Genomic DNA, 14,631 nt, shown 5'->3' on the forward strand with positions numbered 1-14,631 from the left:
TTTCGGTCACGGTTTATACCGACCATAGCAGCCTAAAATGGCTAATGTCCCGGCCTAATCCCTCTGGACGTTTGGCCAGGTGGTGTCTAAGGATCCAAGATTTTGACGTGCACTTTGTTCATAAACCGGGTCCTCAGAACACAGTTCCGGATGCCTTATCCAGAAATCCACTACAGGACGAGGTAAATCCAACAGATGTTCTTCCTAGGTATGCCATTGTAGCGGGCCTTGATTTGAGAGCTCAGTCACTGGCTGAGTTAACCGACAAAGAGCAGCTCTGCCGTCTACAGGGGGAAGATCCTGTGGTGGCTGAGCTCTTGGAAAAACTGGAGAATTCACTTAATACTTGCTCTGATGAATCGGAGAACAAGTTTGTTGTCCATGATGGTCTTGTGTATTATCGTGACTCAGATTGCAGTTGTGGGTTGCGTCCGTTAGGTAACTTAAAGCTGTATGCTCCGGAGTCTGTTAAGGGGGCACTTCTCAAATATTATCATGACCACCCAACTGCTGGCCATCTTGGGTTCTCCAAGACTCTAGCCAGGTTGAAATTACGCTTCTTTTGGCCAAAAATGAGAAAATACATTAAGTCTTATGTTCTCTCTTGTCCTGTATGCCAACTCACTAAGCCGTCACAGCAGAAGCCAGCTGGGATGCTAGTTCCTGTTCATGCCAAGGAGCCTTGGGAGGTGGCAGGAGTTGATTTCGTTGGACCGTTGCCACGTACTCAAGGGGGTAATGCCTACTTGTTAGTCTTTGTGGATTACTTTAGTAAGTGGGTTGAGGTGTCCGCAGTAAGAGAAGCAACGGCACAGGTCGCTGCTACCAAGTTTCAAAGTGATGTTTTTGCAAGGCATGGGGCTCCAAAGTACTTGATCTCTGATCGAGGGACGCAGTTCATGAGTGAATTTTTCAATCATGTCCTGGAAACCTTGGGGACAGAACACCGTCTTACGACTGCATATCACCCACAAACCAACGCCACTGAAAGAGTGAACCGCACTCTGAAAACTGCAATCAGAGCTTATGTTGGCAATAAACATAACACCTGGGATAAATTTGTTCCTCAGATTTGCTTTGCTCTTAGGACCTCTCTGCACGAGAGTACAGGGTTTAGTCCTGCAAGAATGCTTTATGGCAGAGAGTTGTCTACCCCCATGGACCTCGTGACGAGGCCATCTACAGATGGTCTGGATGACCCCATACTGAGTCAGCCTGAAACTCCTGAGGAGCATTTACGGAACATTCATGATCATGCTCGAGTTTCTTTGCAATTAAGTCATGAGCGACAAAAGCGGCATTATGACAAGAAGCACCGTTCAGTCACTTACGAGCCTGGTGATCTGGTGCGTTTAAAGAATCATCCACGTTCAGATGCTGCTGCTAATTTGACTGCTAAACTGGCCCCGGTTTATAGTGGCCCATACAGAGTGGTTAAAAAACTTTCTGAGGTAAACTACCGTCTCTCAAAGGAGGACGGCACTGACGTGGGTGTTGTTCATGTCGTTAACCTGCAACCTTTTCGTACATGGTCTACAGCTCACACGCAGTCACAAACGTGCCTCATGTCAGACTTGACTGCTAGTCAGGAGAACTCTGCAGGTAAGGGGGATGATGTTTGTTTGAGTCCTTATTGTGTTGAGGCTGAATCAGAAATTTCTAAACGAGCTACTATTGAGGGTACACTAGTTTCAGGCGAACCAGAGTGCCTTAGCTCTAGTCAAGGTGACTTGTCACAATCGCTAGCTGATATGTTTGTTGAGGACAGTGAAGTACCTACTACTCACTCTTACGGACTGAGAAGTAGAGTTGGTCGCTCAGACGGTCTTGAGACTTGCACTGACCTTAAGTTAAAACTGGACTCTCACACTATTACTGGTACGGACAGACCTAATCAGTTGCAGGTGACAGACTTTGGGTTTTCTGTTACTCACTCATATGACCTTAGACCAAGACCTCGACATAGGGTGACGACTACCTGAACTAAGACCGACATTAACGGACTGGATTTTTTTTTTTGTTGTTTTTGAGGGCAAATTGTTTTAATCCCATGTTTGTGTTATAATAATGTTATGTATTTTTGTTCTATGGCTATGTTAACAAATCTATGATTTTCAAGTTAAAAAAAAAAAAAAAAAAAAGGTACTGGAGTATTGTATTTTTTTTTTGTATATTTTTTATTGTATTTTTTTTTCTCAATGCATTGTAAACCTCTCATGTGGCTCTACTTCCTATGTCCAGCTATGTCATGTTTGTATATTATTGCAATTTGTGTTGATCCCTGTATAGTTGTTTGTTGACGGCTGGGGTCAGCCTTTTTTTGCTGGGGGGGAATATGTAACGTTCCCTTTAAGGGGTATGAGCATGCGCATTTTGGAGAGAGTATCAGACAGCGATAGAGAAGCATGCATGGTGTTAGCTCGGTTTGTAGCCTGACTGTTTTATTCTACTGCTGCTGCTATCCGGATTGTGATGAATGGAAGTGTGGGTGCTCCTGTGCCAAATAAATACTCCCATTACCTGCATTGGTCGACTCGTGTGTGTGTTCTACTGACGACAGGGCAAGTAAATAGGCACCAATAATCTCTTCAAGGGGCCTCCCCGCGCGAACTAGACGTTACAGTGTTTGAAATTATACCGTTGCTTAATAAATGGCAAAGAGCCAAAGATACAGTTCTGAGTTGTGAGATCTATACACTGTATTGTTTTGTATAATTTATGTCAAAGTACAGTAATTATAGTCAAAGTAAACTGTGAAGTTCAGAGTAAAACTGTTTACCAAGTTTACAGTGGAACTGTTAAACATCACAGTAAAATAATCAATCAGGTTTACAGTTTTACTATGAAATTGTTATAGTAGAACTGTGAAATAATTTATGGTCAAACTATGAAGGTTTACAGTAAAACTGTCAACTAGATTACTATGAAATTTCACAGTAGAACCATGAAGTGGCCAAATTACCATCAATTCATAGTAGAACTGTGAAATAATTCAGTTTTACTGTGAAAGTTCATAGTTTTTTTTCCTGGGAGTTTAACCGGTTGAAAATCACTCAATTTGTGGTAAAATAATTACGATTTAATTAACTAATGTTATATTTAAAATAATTACAATGAATGCATAAATAAATAAGTAAATTATTAAGTAAATAATGGGTGCTTGGGTAATGCACCTGCTGAGATCTTGAGTTTGAATTTCAACTGCTCAACTGTGCTGTCTACCAGCCAGGCATCTGTTGACGGAGGAAATGATTAAACAGGTCCCTCATGGGTAATCGGGTGGTGCAACTTAAGAGGATATTACATTTAGCCAATAAAATATTACTAGAGTGGAAAGAAAAATGAAAGGTGCAAAACAAGGAATAACCAAAAAACAGGTTCCTCATTACTACTATATGTAATCGCATCTTCTGCTCGCTTGTTGATGTGCCTGTGTGAGGGGTGGTTGATTTTGGGACAGTAGTAGCCTAGGGGGTAGAGCTTTGGACTATCAATTAAAAGATTGAGAGTTTGAATCCCAGCTCTGAGCAAGACCCTTAACCCTCTCTGCCATACAATGGCTGCTCTGACCCCGGCTTCAAAACAAGCCAGGATATGCAAAGCAAGAATTTCATTGTACTGTATGTCTATATATATATATATATATATATATATATATATATATATATATATATATATATATATATATATATATATATATTGTATATATATATATATATATATATATATATATATATATATATATATATATACAGGGGTTGGACAAAATAACTGAAACACCTGGTTTTAGACCACAATAATTTATTAGTATGGTGTAGGGCCTCCTTTTGCGGCCAATACAGCGTCAATTCGTCTTGGAAATGACATATACAAGTCCTGCACAGTGGTCAGAGGGATTTTAAGCCATTCTTCTTGCAGGATAGTGGCCAGGTCACTACGTGATGCTGGTGGAGGAAAACGTTTCCTGACTCGCTTCTCCAAAACACCCCAAAGTGGCTCAATAATATTTAGATCTGGTGACTGTGCAGGCCATGGGAGATGTTCAACTTCACTTTCATGTTCATCAAACCAATCTTTCACCAGTCTTGCTGTGTGTATTGGTGCATTGTCATCCTGATACACGGCACCGCCATTGGATGCACATGGTCCTCCAGAATGGTTCGGTAGTCCTTGGCAAGTATTGGGCCCAAGATTTGCGCTCCTTGCACCATTGAAACCGACGTTTGGCATTGGCACGAGTGACCAAAGGTTTGGCTATAGCAGCCCGGCCGTGTATATTGACCCTGTGGAGCTCCTGACGGACAGTTCTGGTGGAAACAGGAGAGTTGAGGTGCACATTTAATTCTGCCGTGATTTGGGCAGCCGTGGTTTTATGTTTTTTGGATACAATCCGGGTTAGCACCCGAACATCCCTTTCAGACAGCTTCCTCTTGCGTCCACAGTTAATCCTGTTGGATGTGGTTTGTCCTTCTTGGTGGTATGCTGACATTACCCTGGATACCGTGGCTCTTGATACATCACAAAGACTTGCTGTCTTGGTCATAGATGCGCCAGCAAGACGTGCACCAACAATTTGTCCTCTTTTGAACTCTGGTATGTCACCCATAATGTTGTGTGCATTGCAATATTTTGAGCAAAACTGTGCTCTTACCCTGCTAATTGAACCTTCACACTCTGCTCTTACTGGTGCAATGTGCAATTAATGAAGATTGGCCACCAGACTGGTCCAATTTAGCCATGAAACCTCCCACACTAAAATGACAGGTGTTTCAGTTATTTTGTCCAACCCCTGTATATATATATATATATATATATATATATATATATATATATATATATATATATATATATATATATATATATATATATATATATATACAGAGTATCACAAAAGTGAGTACACCCCTCACATTTCTGCAAATATTTTATTATATCTTTTCATGGGACAACACTATAGACATGAAACTTGGATATAACTTAGAGTAGTCAGTGTACAGCTTGTATAGCAGTGTAGATTTACTGTCTTCTGAAAATAACTCAACACACAGCCATTAATGTCTAAATAGCTGGCAACATAAGTGAGTACACCCCACAGTGAACATGTCCAAATTGTGCCCAAATGTGTCGTTGTCCCTCCCTGGTGTCATGTGTCAAGGTCCCAGGTGTAAATGGGGAGCAGGGCTGTTAAATTTGGTGTTTTGGGTACAATTCTCTCATACTGGCCACTGGATATTCAACATGGCACCTCATGGCAAAGAACTCTCTGAGGATGTGAGAAATAGAATTGTTGCTCTCCACAAAGATGGCCTGGGCTATAAGAAGATTGCTAACACCCTGAAACTGAGCTACAGCATGGTGGCCAAGGTCATACAGCGGTTTTCCAGGACAGGTTCCACTCGGAACAGGCTTCGCCAGGGTCGACCAAAGAAGTTGAGTCCACGTGTTCGGCGTCATATCCAGAGGTTGGCTTTAAAAAATAGACACATGAGTGCTGCCAGCATTGCTGCAGAGGTTGAAGACGTGGGAGGTCAGCCTGTCAGTGCTCAGACCATACGCCGCACACTGCATCAACTCGGTCTGCATGGTCGTCATTTCAGAAGGAAGCTGACGCACAAGAAAGCCAGCAAACAGTTTGCTGAAGACAAGCAGTCCAAGAACATGGATTACTGGAATGCCCTGTGGTCTGACGAGACCAAGATAAACTTGTTTGGCTCAGATGGTGTCCAGCATGTGTGGCGGCGCCCTGGTGAGAAGTACCAAGACAACTGTATCTTGCCTACAGTCAAGCATGGTGGTGGTAGCATCATGGTCTTGGGCTGCATGAGTGTTGCTGGCACTGGGGAGCTGCGGTTCATTGAGGGAAACATGAATTCCAACATGTACTGTGACATTCTGAAACAGAGCATGATCCCCTCCCTTCGAAAACTGGGCCTCATGGCAGTTTTCCAACAGGATAACGACCCCAAACACAACCTCCAAGATGACAACTGCCTTGCTGAGGAAGCTGAAGGTAAAGGTGATGGACTAAACCCAATTGAGCACCTGTGGCGCATCCTCAAGTGGAAGGTGGAGGAGTTTAAGGTGTCTAACATCCACCAGCTCCGTGATGTCATCACGGAGGAGTGGAAGAGGATTCCAGTAGCAACCTGTGCAGCTCTGGTGAATTCCATGCCCAGGAGGGTTAAGGCAGTGATAATAATGGTGGTCACACAAAATATTGACACTTTAGGCACAATTTGGACATGTTCACTGTGGGGTGTACTCACTTATGTTGCCAGCTATTTAGACATTAATGGCTGTGTGTTGAGTTATTTTCAGAAGACAGTAAATCTACACTGCTATACAAGTTGTACACTGACTACTCTTAGTTATATCCAAGTTTCATGTCTATAGTGTTGTCCCATGAAAAGATATAATGAAATATTTGCAGAAATGTGAGGGGTGTACTCACTTTCGTGATACACTGTATATATACAGTGTATCACAAAAGTGAGTACACCCCTCACATTTCTGCAAATATTTCATTATATCTTTTCATGGGACAACACTATAGAAATAAAACTTGGATATAACTTAGAGTAGTCAGTGTACAACTTGTATAGCAGTGTAGATTTACTGTCTTCTGAAAATAACTCAACACACAGCCATTAATGTCTAAATGGCTGGCAGCATAAGTGAGTACACCCCACAGTGAACATGTCCAAATTGTGCCCAAAGTGTCAATATTTTGTGTGACCACCATTATTATCCAGCACTGCCTTAACCGTCCTGGGCATGGAATTCACCAGAGCTGCACAGGTTGCTACTGGAATCCTCTTCCACTCCTCCATGATGACATCATGGAGCTGGTGGATGTTAGACACCTTGAACTCCTCCACCTTCCACTTGAGGATGCGCCACAGGTGCTCAATTGGGTTTAGTCCATCACCTTTACCTTCAGCTTCCTCAGCAAGGCAGTTGTCATCTTGGAGGTTGTGTTTGGGGTCGTTATCCTGTTGGAAAACTGCCATGAGGCCCAGTTTTTGAAGGGAGGGGATCATGCTCTGTTTCAGAATGTCACAGTACATGTTGGAATTCATGTTTCCCTCAATGAACCGCAGCTCCCCAGTGCCAGCAACACTCATGCAGCCCAAGACCATGATGCTACCACCACCATGCTTGACTGTAGGCAAGATACAGTTGTCTTGGTACTTCTCACCAGGGCGCCGCCACACATGCTGGACACCATCTGAGCCAAACAAGTTTATCTTGGTCTCGTCAGACCACAGGGCATTCCAGTAATCCATGTTCTTGGACTGCTTGTCTTCAGCAAACTGTTTGCGGGCTTTCTTGTGCGTCAGCTTCCTTCTGGGATGACGACCATGCAGACCGAGTTGATGCAGTGTGCGGCGTATGGTCTGAGCACTGACAGGCTGACCTCCCATGTCTTCAACCTCTGCAGCAATGCTGGCAGCACTCATGTGTCTATTTTTTAAAGCCAACCTCTGGATATGACGCCGAACACGTGGACTCAACTTCTTTGGTCGACCCTGGCGAAGCCTGTTCCGAGTGGAACCTGTCCTGGAAAACCGCTGTATGACCTTGGCCACCATGCTGTAGCTCAGTTTCAGGGTGTTAGCAATATTCTTATAGCCCAGGCCATCTTTGTGGAGAGCAACAATTCTATTTCTCACATCCTCAGAGAGTTCTTTGCCATGAGGTGCCATGAGGTGCCATGTTGAATATCCAGTGGCCAGTATGAGAGAATTGTACCCAAAACACCAAATTTAACAGCCCTGCTCCCCATTTACACCTGGGACCTTGACACATGACACCAGGGAGGGACAACGACACATTTGGGCACAATTTGGACATGTTCACTGTGGGGTGTACTCACTTATGTTGCCAGCTATTTAGACATTAATGGCTGTGTGTTGAGTTATTTTCAGAAGACAGTAAATCTACACTGCTATACAAGCTGTACACTGACTACTCTAAGTTATATCCAAGTTTCATGTCTATAGTGTTGTCCCATGAAAAGATATAATGAAATATTTGCAGAAATGTGAGGGGTGTACTCACTTTTGTGATACACTGTATATATATATATATATATTGCACCACCTGATTACCCATGAGGCACCCGTTCAACCATTTTCTCCATCCACGGACTCCTGGCTGGTCGATAGCACAGTTGAGTAATTGAGATTCAAACTTGATAGCTTAAGAGCTCGATGGTGAGCAGACCCCTGCACTACCCAAGCACCCACTATTTATTTACTTCTGTATTTATGTATTTATTGTAATTATTTTAAATATAACAGATTTTGATTAAATTGTAATTATTTAACAACAAATACACTATTTTTCAACGTGTTTAATTGTTATGGGAAGTTGTATCCAGAGCATGTGCATCATTTACTCACTGCATAAGCATCCAATGCAAAGCAAAACCAGTTTACCTGCTGCATGTTTATGGTAGGTGAGGAGAAACCGATTCAAACATGGAAGGAAAATTCACTTCTCACAGAGTGTGATTAGAAGTGAGGATCGACTTCTTGAGGTCACAATATCCCATTGTGCTGTGTGGCTACTGAATTATAGTTAATTACAGTCTTTATATATAATATCCAGGATCTGATTGGTCAATAAAACAGCCAGCTAAACCATAAACCAAACTTTTTATTTTATATTATTTTATGTTACATGCTTTAAAAAAAATCTGTGTACAAAAAAAAGAGTACAAAATGATTATTATACGGATTGATATCAAAACATCAAGAACAGTTCACTTCTACATAATAAAGTGTGCTAAAATAAGGTAAACTCTCCAATTATTCAGACTTACATACAGACTGTCGACAATCTGCGGGACACAAACCACGTTTGATCTCTTGGTGCGGTACTAGGCCACTACATGCCTGCAGAACAGTACAAACCAGTGTTCTTATGTTCAACCTCTAAAATCTGGCAGCATCATCATTTTTATTTAATTCGACTATTTAGTAACAACTTGTGTCCTGTGGATGGCGGTATTGTCATCCTGGACGACAACACTTCCATCAGTAGGGACAGTGGTAGCCTAGTGGGTACAGCTTTGGGCTAACAACTGAAAGGTTGAGAGTTAGAATCCCAGCTCTGCCATTCAGGGGCACCGTACAATGGCTGACCCTGCGCTCTGACCCCAGATATATATATGAATGACAAATAAAGTTGTTCTATTCTAGGCATTTTATTCTTTTCTATCACTGGTCAGGTGATTAGGCAGAATGTCTATGTATTGATTTGCATAGACCCTCTAAAAGGGGACATGGACTCACACCATATCAGCAGAGCCAAAGAATCTACTGTGGGGTCCAAGCATTGGACCTGTACTGTTCTCTTGGTGTGCACCACACAAGACATTATCAAAGTTGTGTTAATGTCCACTACTGATCTTTTCCTCAGATGTTTTCTTTTTGCCATCAATTTATAGTTTATATGTTTTACAGAACATGGCAATGTAAATTGCCTAACTGTACTAATGCAGTTTATCTGTTTTGCAGCATGTGTGCTTATGTTTCTCCGCTCCTTAATTTTTATTTATTCTCTAATTTGTCACGTGTCTGTAGCTGTATATTATCACATATTGTAAGTACATAAGGTAAAATTTGTCATTTCAAAAGGTTCACAAACTTTTTCCAGCAACTGTACACAGAATTACACTAACTAATTTTGCAGACAAGAAAATAGCATAAAACAGGGTTACACTTAAGGTTAAATGTCATACATTCATTCACTCATTCATCTATTCATTAATTCATTCATTCATTCATTTTCACTTACAATTTTATGGTGAGTTTGGTGCTACCTGCCAGCTGGAAAAGCACCATCACACTTACTCACAAACTGGACGTTTTAAAGCAACCAATCCACATTCTGTATGTTTTAAAGAGGTGGGAGGAAACCTAGAAGTACCAAAAGAAAACCTACTTGACTAGGAGAACATGCAAATCTCCTTGCAAACAGTGACACAAGCATCTGTAACTTTTACTGTGTATCACCATTTGTCCCACTGTTTCACCATGCCACCTCCAAAAAAGAAATGTTTGGAATACTGATCAGATTAACTTTGTATTTTTGCATTGATTTGCAGTGACTCTTTTCTCAAAGGGGGTCGAGAAAACCCAAAGCCAAAACCCTATCCCGAACCCTATGTCATTATACAAGGGCTCTTCAATAAGCTTTTATATTTTGGTTGAAGACGGTGAGGGTGGGAGGAGTAGTAATCGGTCGTGTCTGAGAGACGCTTATAGTCCGGATTAAGCTCCATCTTATTTCCACCTTTTTGGACAATTTTTATGTAATGATGATGTGACAGCAGCGCTGCATCAGTGGCTACGCGCTCAACCAAATAAATTTTTGGCTGATGGCATTAAAAAGTTGGTACGACGCTGGAAAAATGCATAGGAAGGTAAATGTGTAGAAAAGCAATGTCATTTGTTTTCAAATTTCCTAATAAATAGACTTAAAAAGGGTGGAAACTTTTTGTAAAACCTTCTAATTTGCATGGGCAGTACCATCTATTGGGCCATACCACCATCCATACCCTTCATGTCTTCTAGCATCAATCATGGCAACAACAACCTGTTGATTCCTCAACCCAGCAGTCTAGTCATAATGATTTGGCCCTTAACCAAGTCACTTACGTCTTTACGCTGCCCATTTCTGCTTCATTCAGCGTTTATACTTCAAGTACCTACCATCTGCCCATTTCATTGATCCCTGACTGTGACATGGACAGTCGTTATGAAATAGGCATGTTTTTAGAGAGAGTCCTAATATAATAATGTTTATTTATCCGACCGTGCGCTTGTTGGGCATCTCTTATAAAAAAAAATGCTATTTTAAATATAGTGAATATATGGGATCTTTTCCTATAACAACAGCAACTCCCATGAGAAAGCTTCCCACAAGACTTACTAAATTTTGTTAGGCAAATTGTCATAGTTCATCATGTACCGTTTACCTTTAGGACTTTAATTATACACTTTTCCTTTGAACCTACTATTTTCCTGTCTGGATGCTTAGTCGATTACACAATACTAGGAAATTAAAATATTAGCTAGGTTGTAAGTTACAATTGAGCCCCAGCTACACTATACTGTATGTGTGAAGATGTTTCTTATACGTATTTGTTCTTAAACTTGTTGAAATGAAATAGGCACATTTTCAGAGGGGGTTCTAATATAATAATGTTTATATATCTGACCATGCGCTTGTTGGGCATCCCATTTAAAAAACAAATGCTATTTAAAATATGTCTGTGAATTTGTGCCCATTCATTCAAACAATGATGTTGCTTAAAAAAACCTCAGTTGTTGTTCCAGTTTAAACTAAGCTGTTCATTAAGGGCTGAGGTCAGGGTTTGAGCAGGACACTGAAGTTTTTTTAAAGCTTTTCCTTCACGTCTTCGTAGAGCTTGCTTTATCCACAAGAGCACAGTCATGCTGGGAAAGGAAATGGGGCTTCATCAAACTGCTGCTGCAAAGTTGGAAGAATAACATGCCTTTATCAAATTGATTGTTTTAATATTGTTAGCAATTGTAGTTAGACCTTCTAACTACAATTGTTAACAATATTAAAAAAATCAATTTGTGTCCTGATATTTTAGTGTATGCATTCATATCACACATTCAACTACAACCATGTCAAAATTTTCCTTGTTTCTAGAATTCCTGCTGCCGTTTGTTCTTTTAATACTGTTTACATATAAAACGTCATTATATTTTATCTCTGATCAGGAGAATTGTTAGCTTCTGTGTTGTTGGTGGCCTCCTCAGAAGGAATATTTGGATGCTGGACCTTGGAGTCTTGAAAGCTGCTTGGGTTATTGGACGGCTCTAATAATGGCTGACCGGTTTCAGGATTGTGCTGCTCCATCTGAACTGCTCGAGCTGGTCGTTGCCTCGAACGGCCAGACCTAGAGACAGTAATTAAAACCATGGGGGAAAAACATTCAGTATTAGTCACATTACTGAGAAATGACATAAATGTCAAATGTCAAACGGCAAATGCTCGGTCTGAGCTGTACAGTTCTTTTTTACTTGTTATGCTCCCACATAGACTGGTGTGTTGGACTGATGACAAAAGCCCCGTGTTGCAGTTGATGAGAGGTCAGACTGGCTTTGTTACCCTGTCATAGTAAAATTATGGTATGTTGTACCATGGTATCTTATTTTATTTTTTCTATTTTATTTATGCATTTTCTCCCATTTTCTCCCCAATTTAGTGTAGTTAATTTGTCTTCCGCTGCTGGTGGATCCCTGATTGCAGTCGAGGTGGGTATATTATTGCTCAAGCCTCCTCTGACCCGCGCGCAGCCCTTAGCGGAACCCTTTTTCACCTATGCACACTGCACAGGCGCCTCTTTATCTGCCAATCAGGGTGCTTACACAGCGTTTGAAGACCCCACCCACATAGTCCAGTCATCCAACTCTAGCAGAAACGTGTCTGCTGCAGGCACTGCCAATTATGGAGTTCATATCCCGCTGTGCAGAGGTGGAAATTAACAAGTTACATTTACTCGCGTTACTGTAATTGAGTAGTTTTTTTGTGTACTTTTTTTACAACCAGTAATTTTACTTTTACTTAAGTATGTTTTGTATTAAGAATTGTAATTCGCTACAAAACATCTACATAACATCTGTTACTGAGTAAAAGAAAACACAAAAAAATCGCATCTGGGAAACTGCTGCAGTCAATTCTGGGATGGAAAATAAACTGGTGCTAAAATAAAGGAGCTGTAATCTAGGTGTAGAGGAGGGAGGGAAGGTGATTTTAAAAGTTTAACATGTTTGGAGTTTGATGTTTCGTTATTTGATAACAGTCTGATGTCAAAGAATTACAAAGTTTTGTCTTATACATCCTGAAGGTTTTCTTTGGGTCATTTAGTGAAAGTCACAACACTTGTAACCTTGACTTGTTTTGAGTTATGAGATCTGCAGTATGATGTTGTTTGGTATTTGTTGGTGATAAAGAAGGCTGCTCTATAGAATCCACAATTAATGTCGACTTCAGTGGTTATACAGTTTGAAAAAGTTTTATGGGATGGTCTGTACTACAATGACACATTACACATCCCTAAATGTTTTAAATGTTGTATCAACATGTTTTTACTATTATATTTTAATTAAAAACAACGATTGTGAGATTTATATCCACTTGTCCTGTTTGCATTACACAGAAAAGACCCCCCCTGTGCTGTTAAAAAAGTAACGAAGTAACGTTTACTCTGAGTATTTTAAATGAGTTACTTTTTACTTTTTACTTGAGTAAATTTTTAGACTAGTAATTTTACTCGCACTTAAGTAAAAATTCATTAAAGTAATAGTACTTTTACTTGAGTACAATATTTTGGTACTCTTTCCACCTCTGCCGCTGTGCCACCTGGGTGCCCATGGTATCTTATTTTATGCTTTCGTTTTTCATTGTTTATAGACACAAATCACTTACATTGCATTTTGTTAGGCAAATTATCATAGTTCATAATTTACTGTTTACCTTTAAGACTTTAATTATACACTTTTCCTTTGAACCTACAATTTTCCTGTCTGGATGCTTAGTCCATTACACAGTACTAGGCAATTAAAATATTAGCTAGGTTGCAAGTTACACTACACTACAGAGACTGAGCCCCAGCTACACTATATGTGTGAACATGCTTTAGTTGCGTAATTGTTCTTGAACTTGGTTCAATGTTTTTTATGACAAATCCTGTAATCCTATAATCAGAATACAGTATTTGGCACAACCGAATGGTAGTAAGCACATCTGTTAAAGTGGCCATGCCAGATCGACTCATTAGAGGCTTGTTTAAATATGTTTGTCACCTATTACACTGTAAACATGACCACATCAAATCATTACATTATAAATTATTGTATCATTAAATTATAAAATTTAACTTTTCATTTAAATTCTTCTGCTCATTTTAAATAATTTATAATAAAAACACAGTATTAAATTCAAGAAAAATGGAACATAGAAGCATGTTCACTACTTCAAAAACCTTCTTACTATTTTTTCATTTCTTCTTTCATTTTAATCAGCTGCTTTATCCTGGTCTAAGTCGCGGCAGGTATGATTCCACCTGGAATGAGTGAGTGCAGGGCAGGAATAACCTGAAAAGGGTGCCAATCACCGAGTGCAAGGAAGAAATACCCTGGAAAGGGTGCCAATCACTAAACACAGTGAAGGAATACCCTGGAAAAAGTGCCAGTCGCCAAGTGCAGGGAAGGACTACCCTGTAAAGAGTGCCAATCACTGAGTACAGGGAAGAAATGCCCTGGTAATAGTGCCAATCACTAAATACAGGGAAGGAATACCCTGGAAAGGGTGCCAATCACCAAGTGCATGGAAGGAATACCCTGATGAGAGTGCCAGTCAATAAACACAGGGAAGGAATACCCTGGAAAGAGTGCCAATCATTAAACACAGGGAAGGAATACCCTGGAAAGAGTGCCAATCATTAAACACAGGGAAGGAATACCCTGGAAAGAGTGCCAATCATTAAACACAGGGAAGGAATACCCTGGAAAGGGTGCCAAGCCATCACTGGGCTTCAAATATAACTCGATCATTAAGGGGGTCAAATACTGTTGGCCAGATGGT

At 40.5% G+C, this 14,631-nt stretch overlaps 1 protein-coding gene across 2 annotated transcripts in view; it reads right to left on the reverse strand.

Moving 5' to 3' along the window:
* Nucleotides 1-8,651: 8,651 nt before the first annotated feature.
* Nucleotides 8,652-14,631, reverse strand: part of il15ra (interleukin 15 receptor subunit alpha) — a 65,351-nt gene continuing 59,371 nt past the window's right edge. For both annotated transcript variants that reach the window (XM_062996631.1, XM_062996622.1), the window contains one exon: nt 8,652-11,941. In XM_062996631.1, the coding sequence (XP_062852701.1) occupies nt 11,749-11,941 (193 nt within the window). In that variant the 3' untranslated portion in view covers nt 8,652-11,748. The remainder of the gene's footprint in view (nt 11,942-14,631) is intronic.

Source organism: Trichomycterus rosablanca, chromosome 1, assembly GCF_030014385.1.
Source record: "Trichomycterus rosablanca isolate fTriRos1 chromosome 1, fTriRos1.hap1, whole genome shotgun sequence".
Lineage (NCBI taxonomy): Eukaryota > Metazoa > Chordata > Actinopteri > Siluriformes > Trichomycteridae > Trichomycterus > Trichomycterus rosablanca.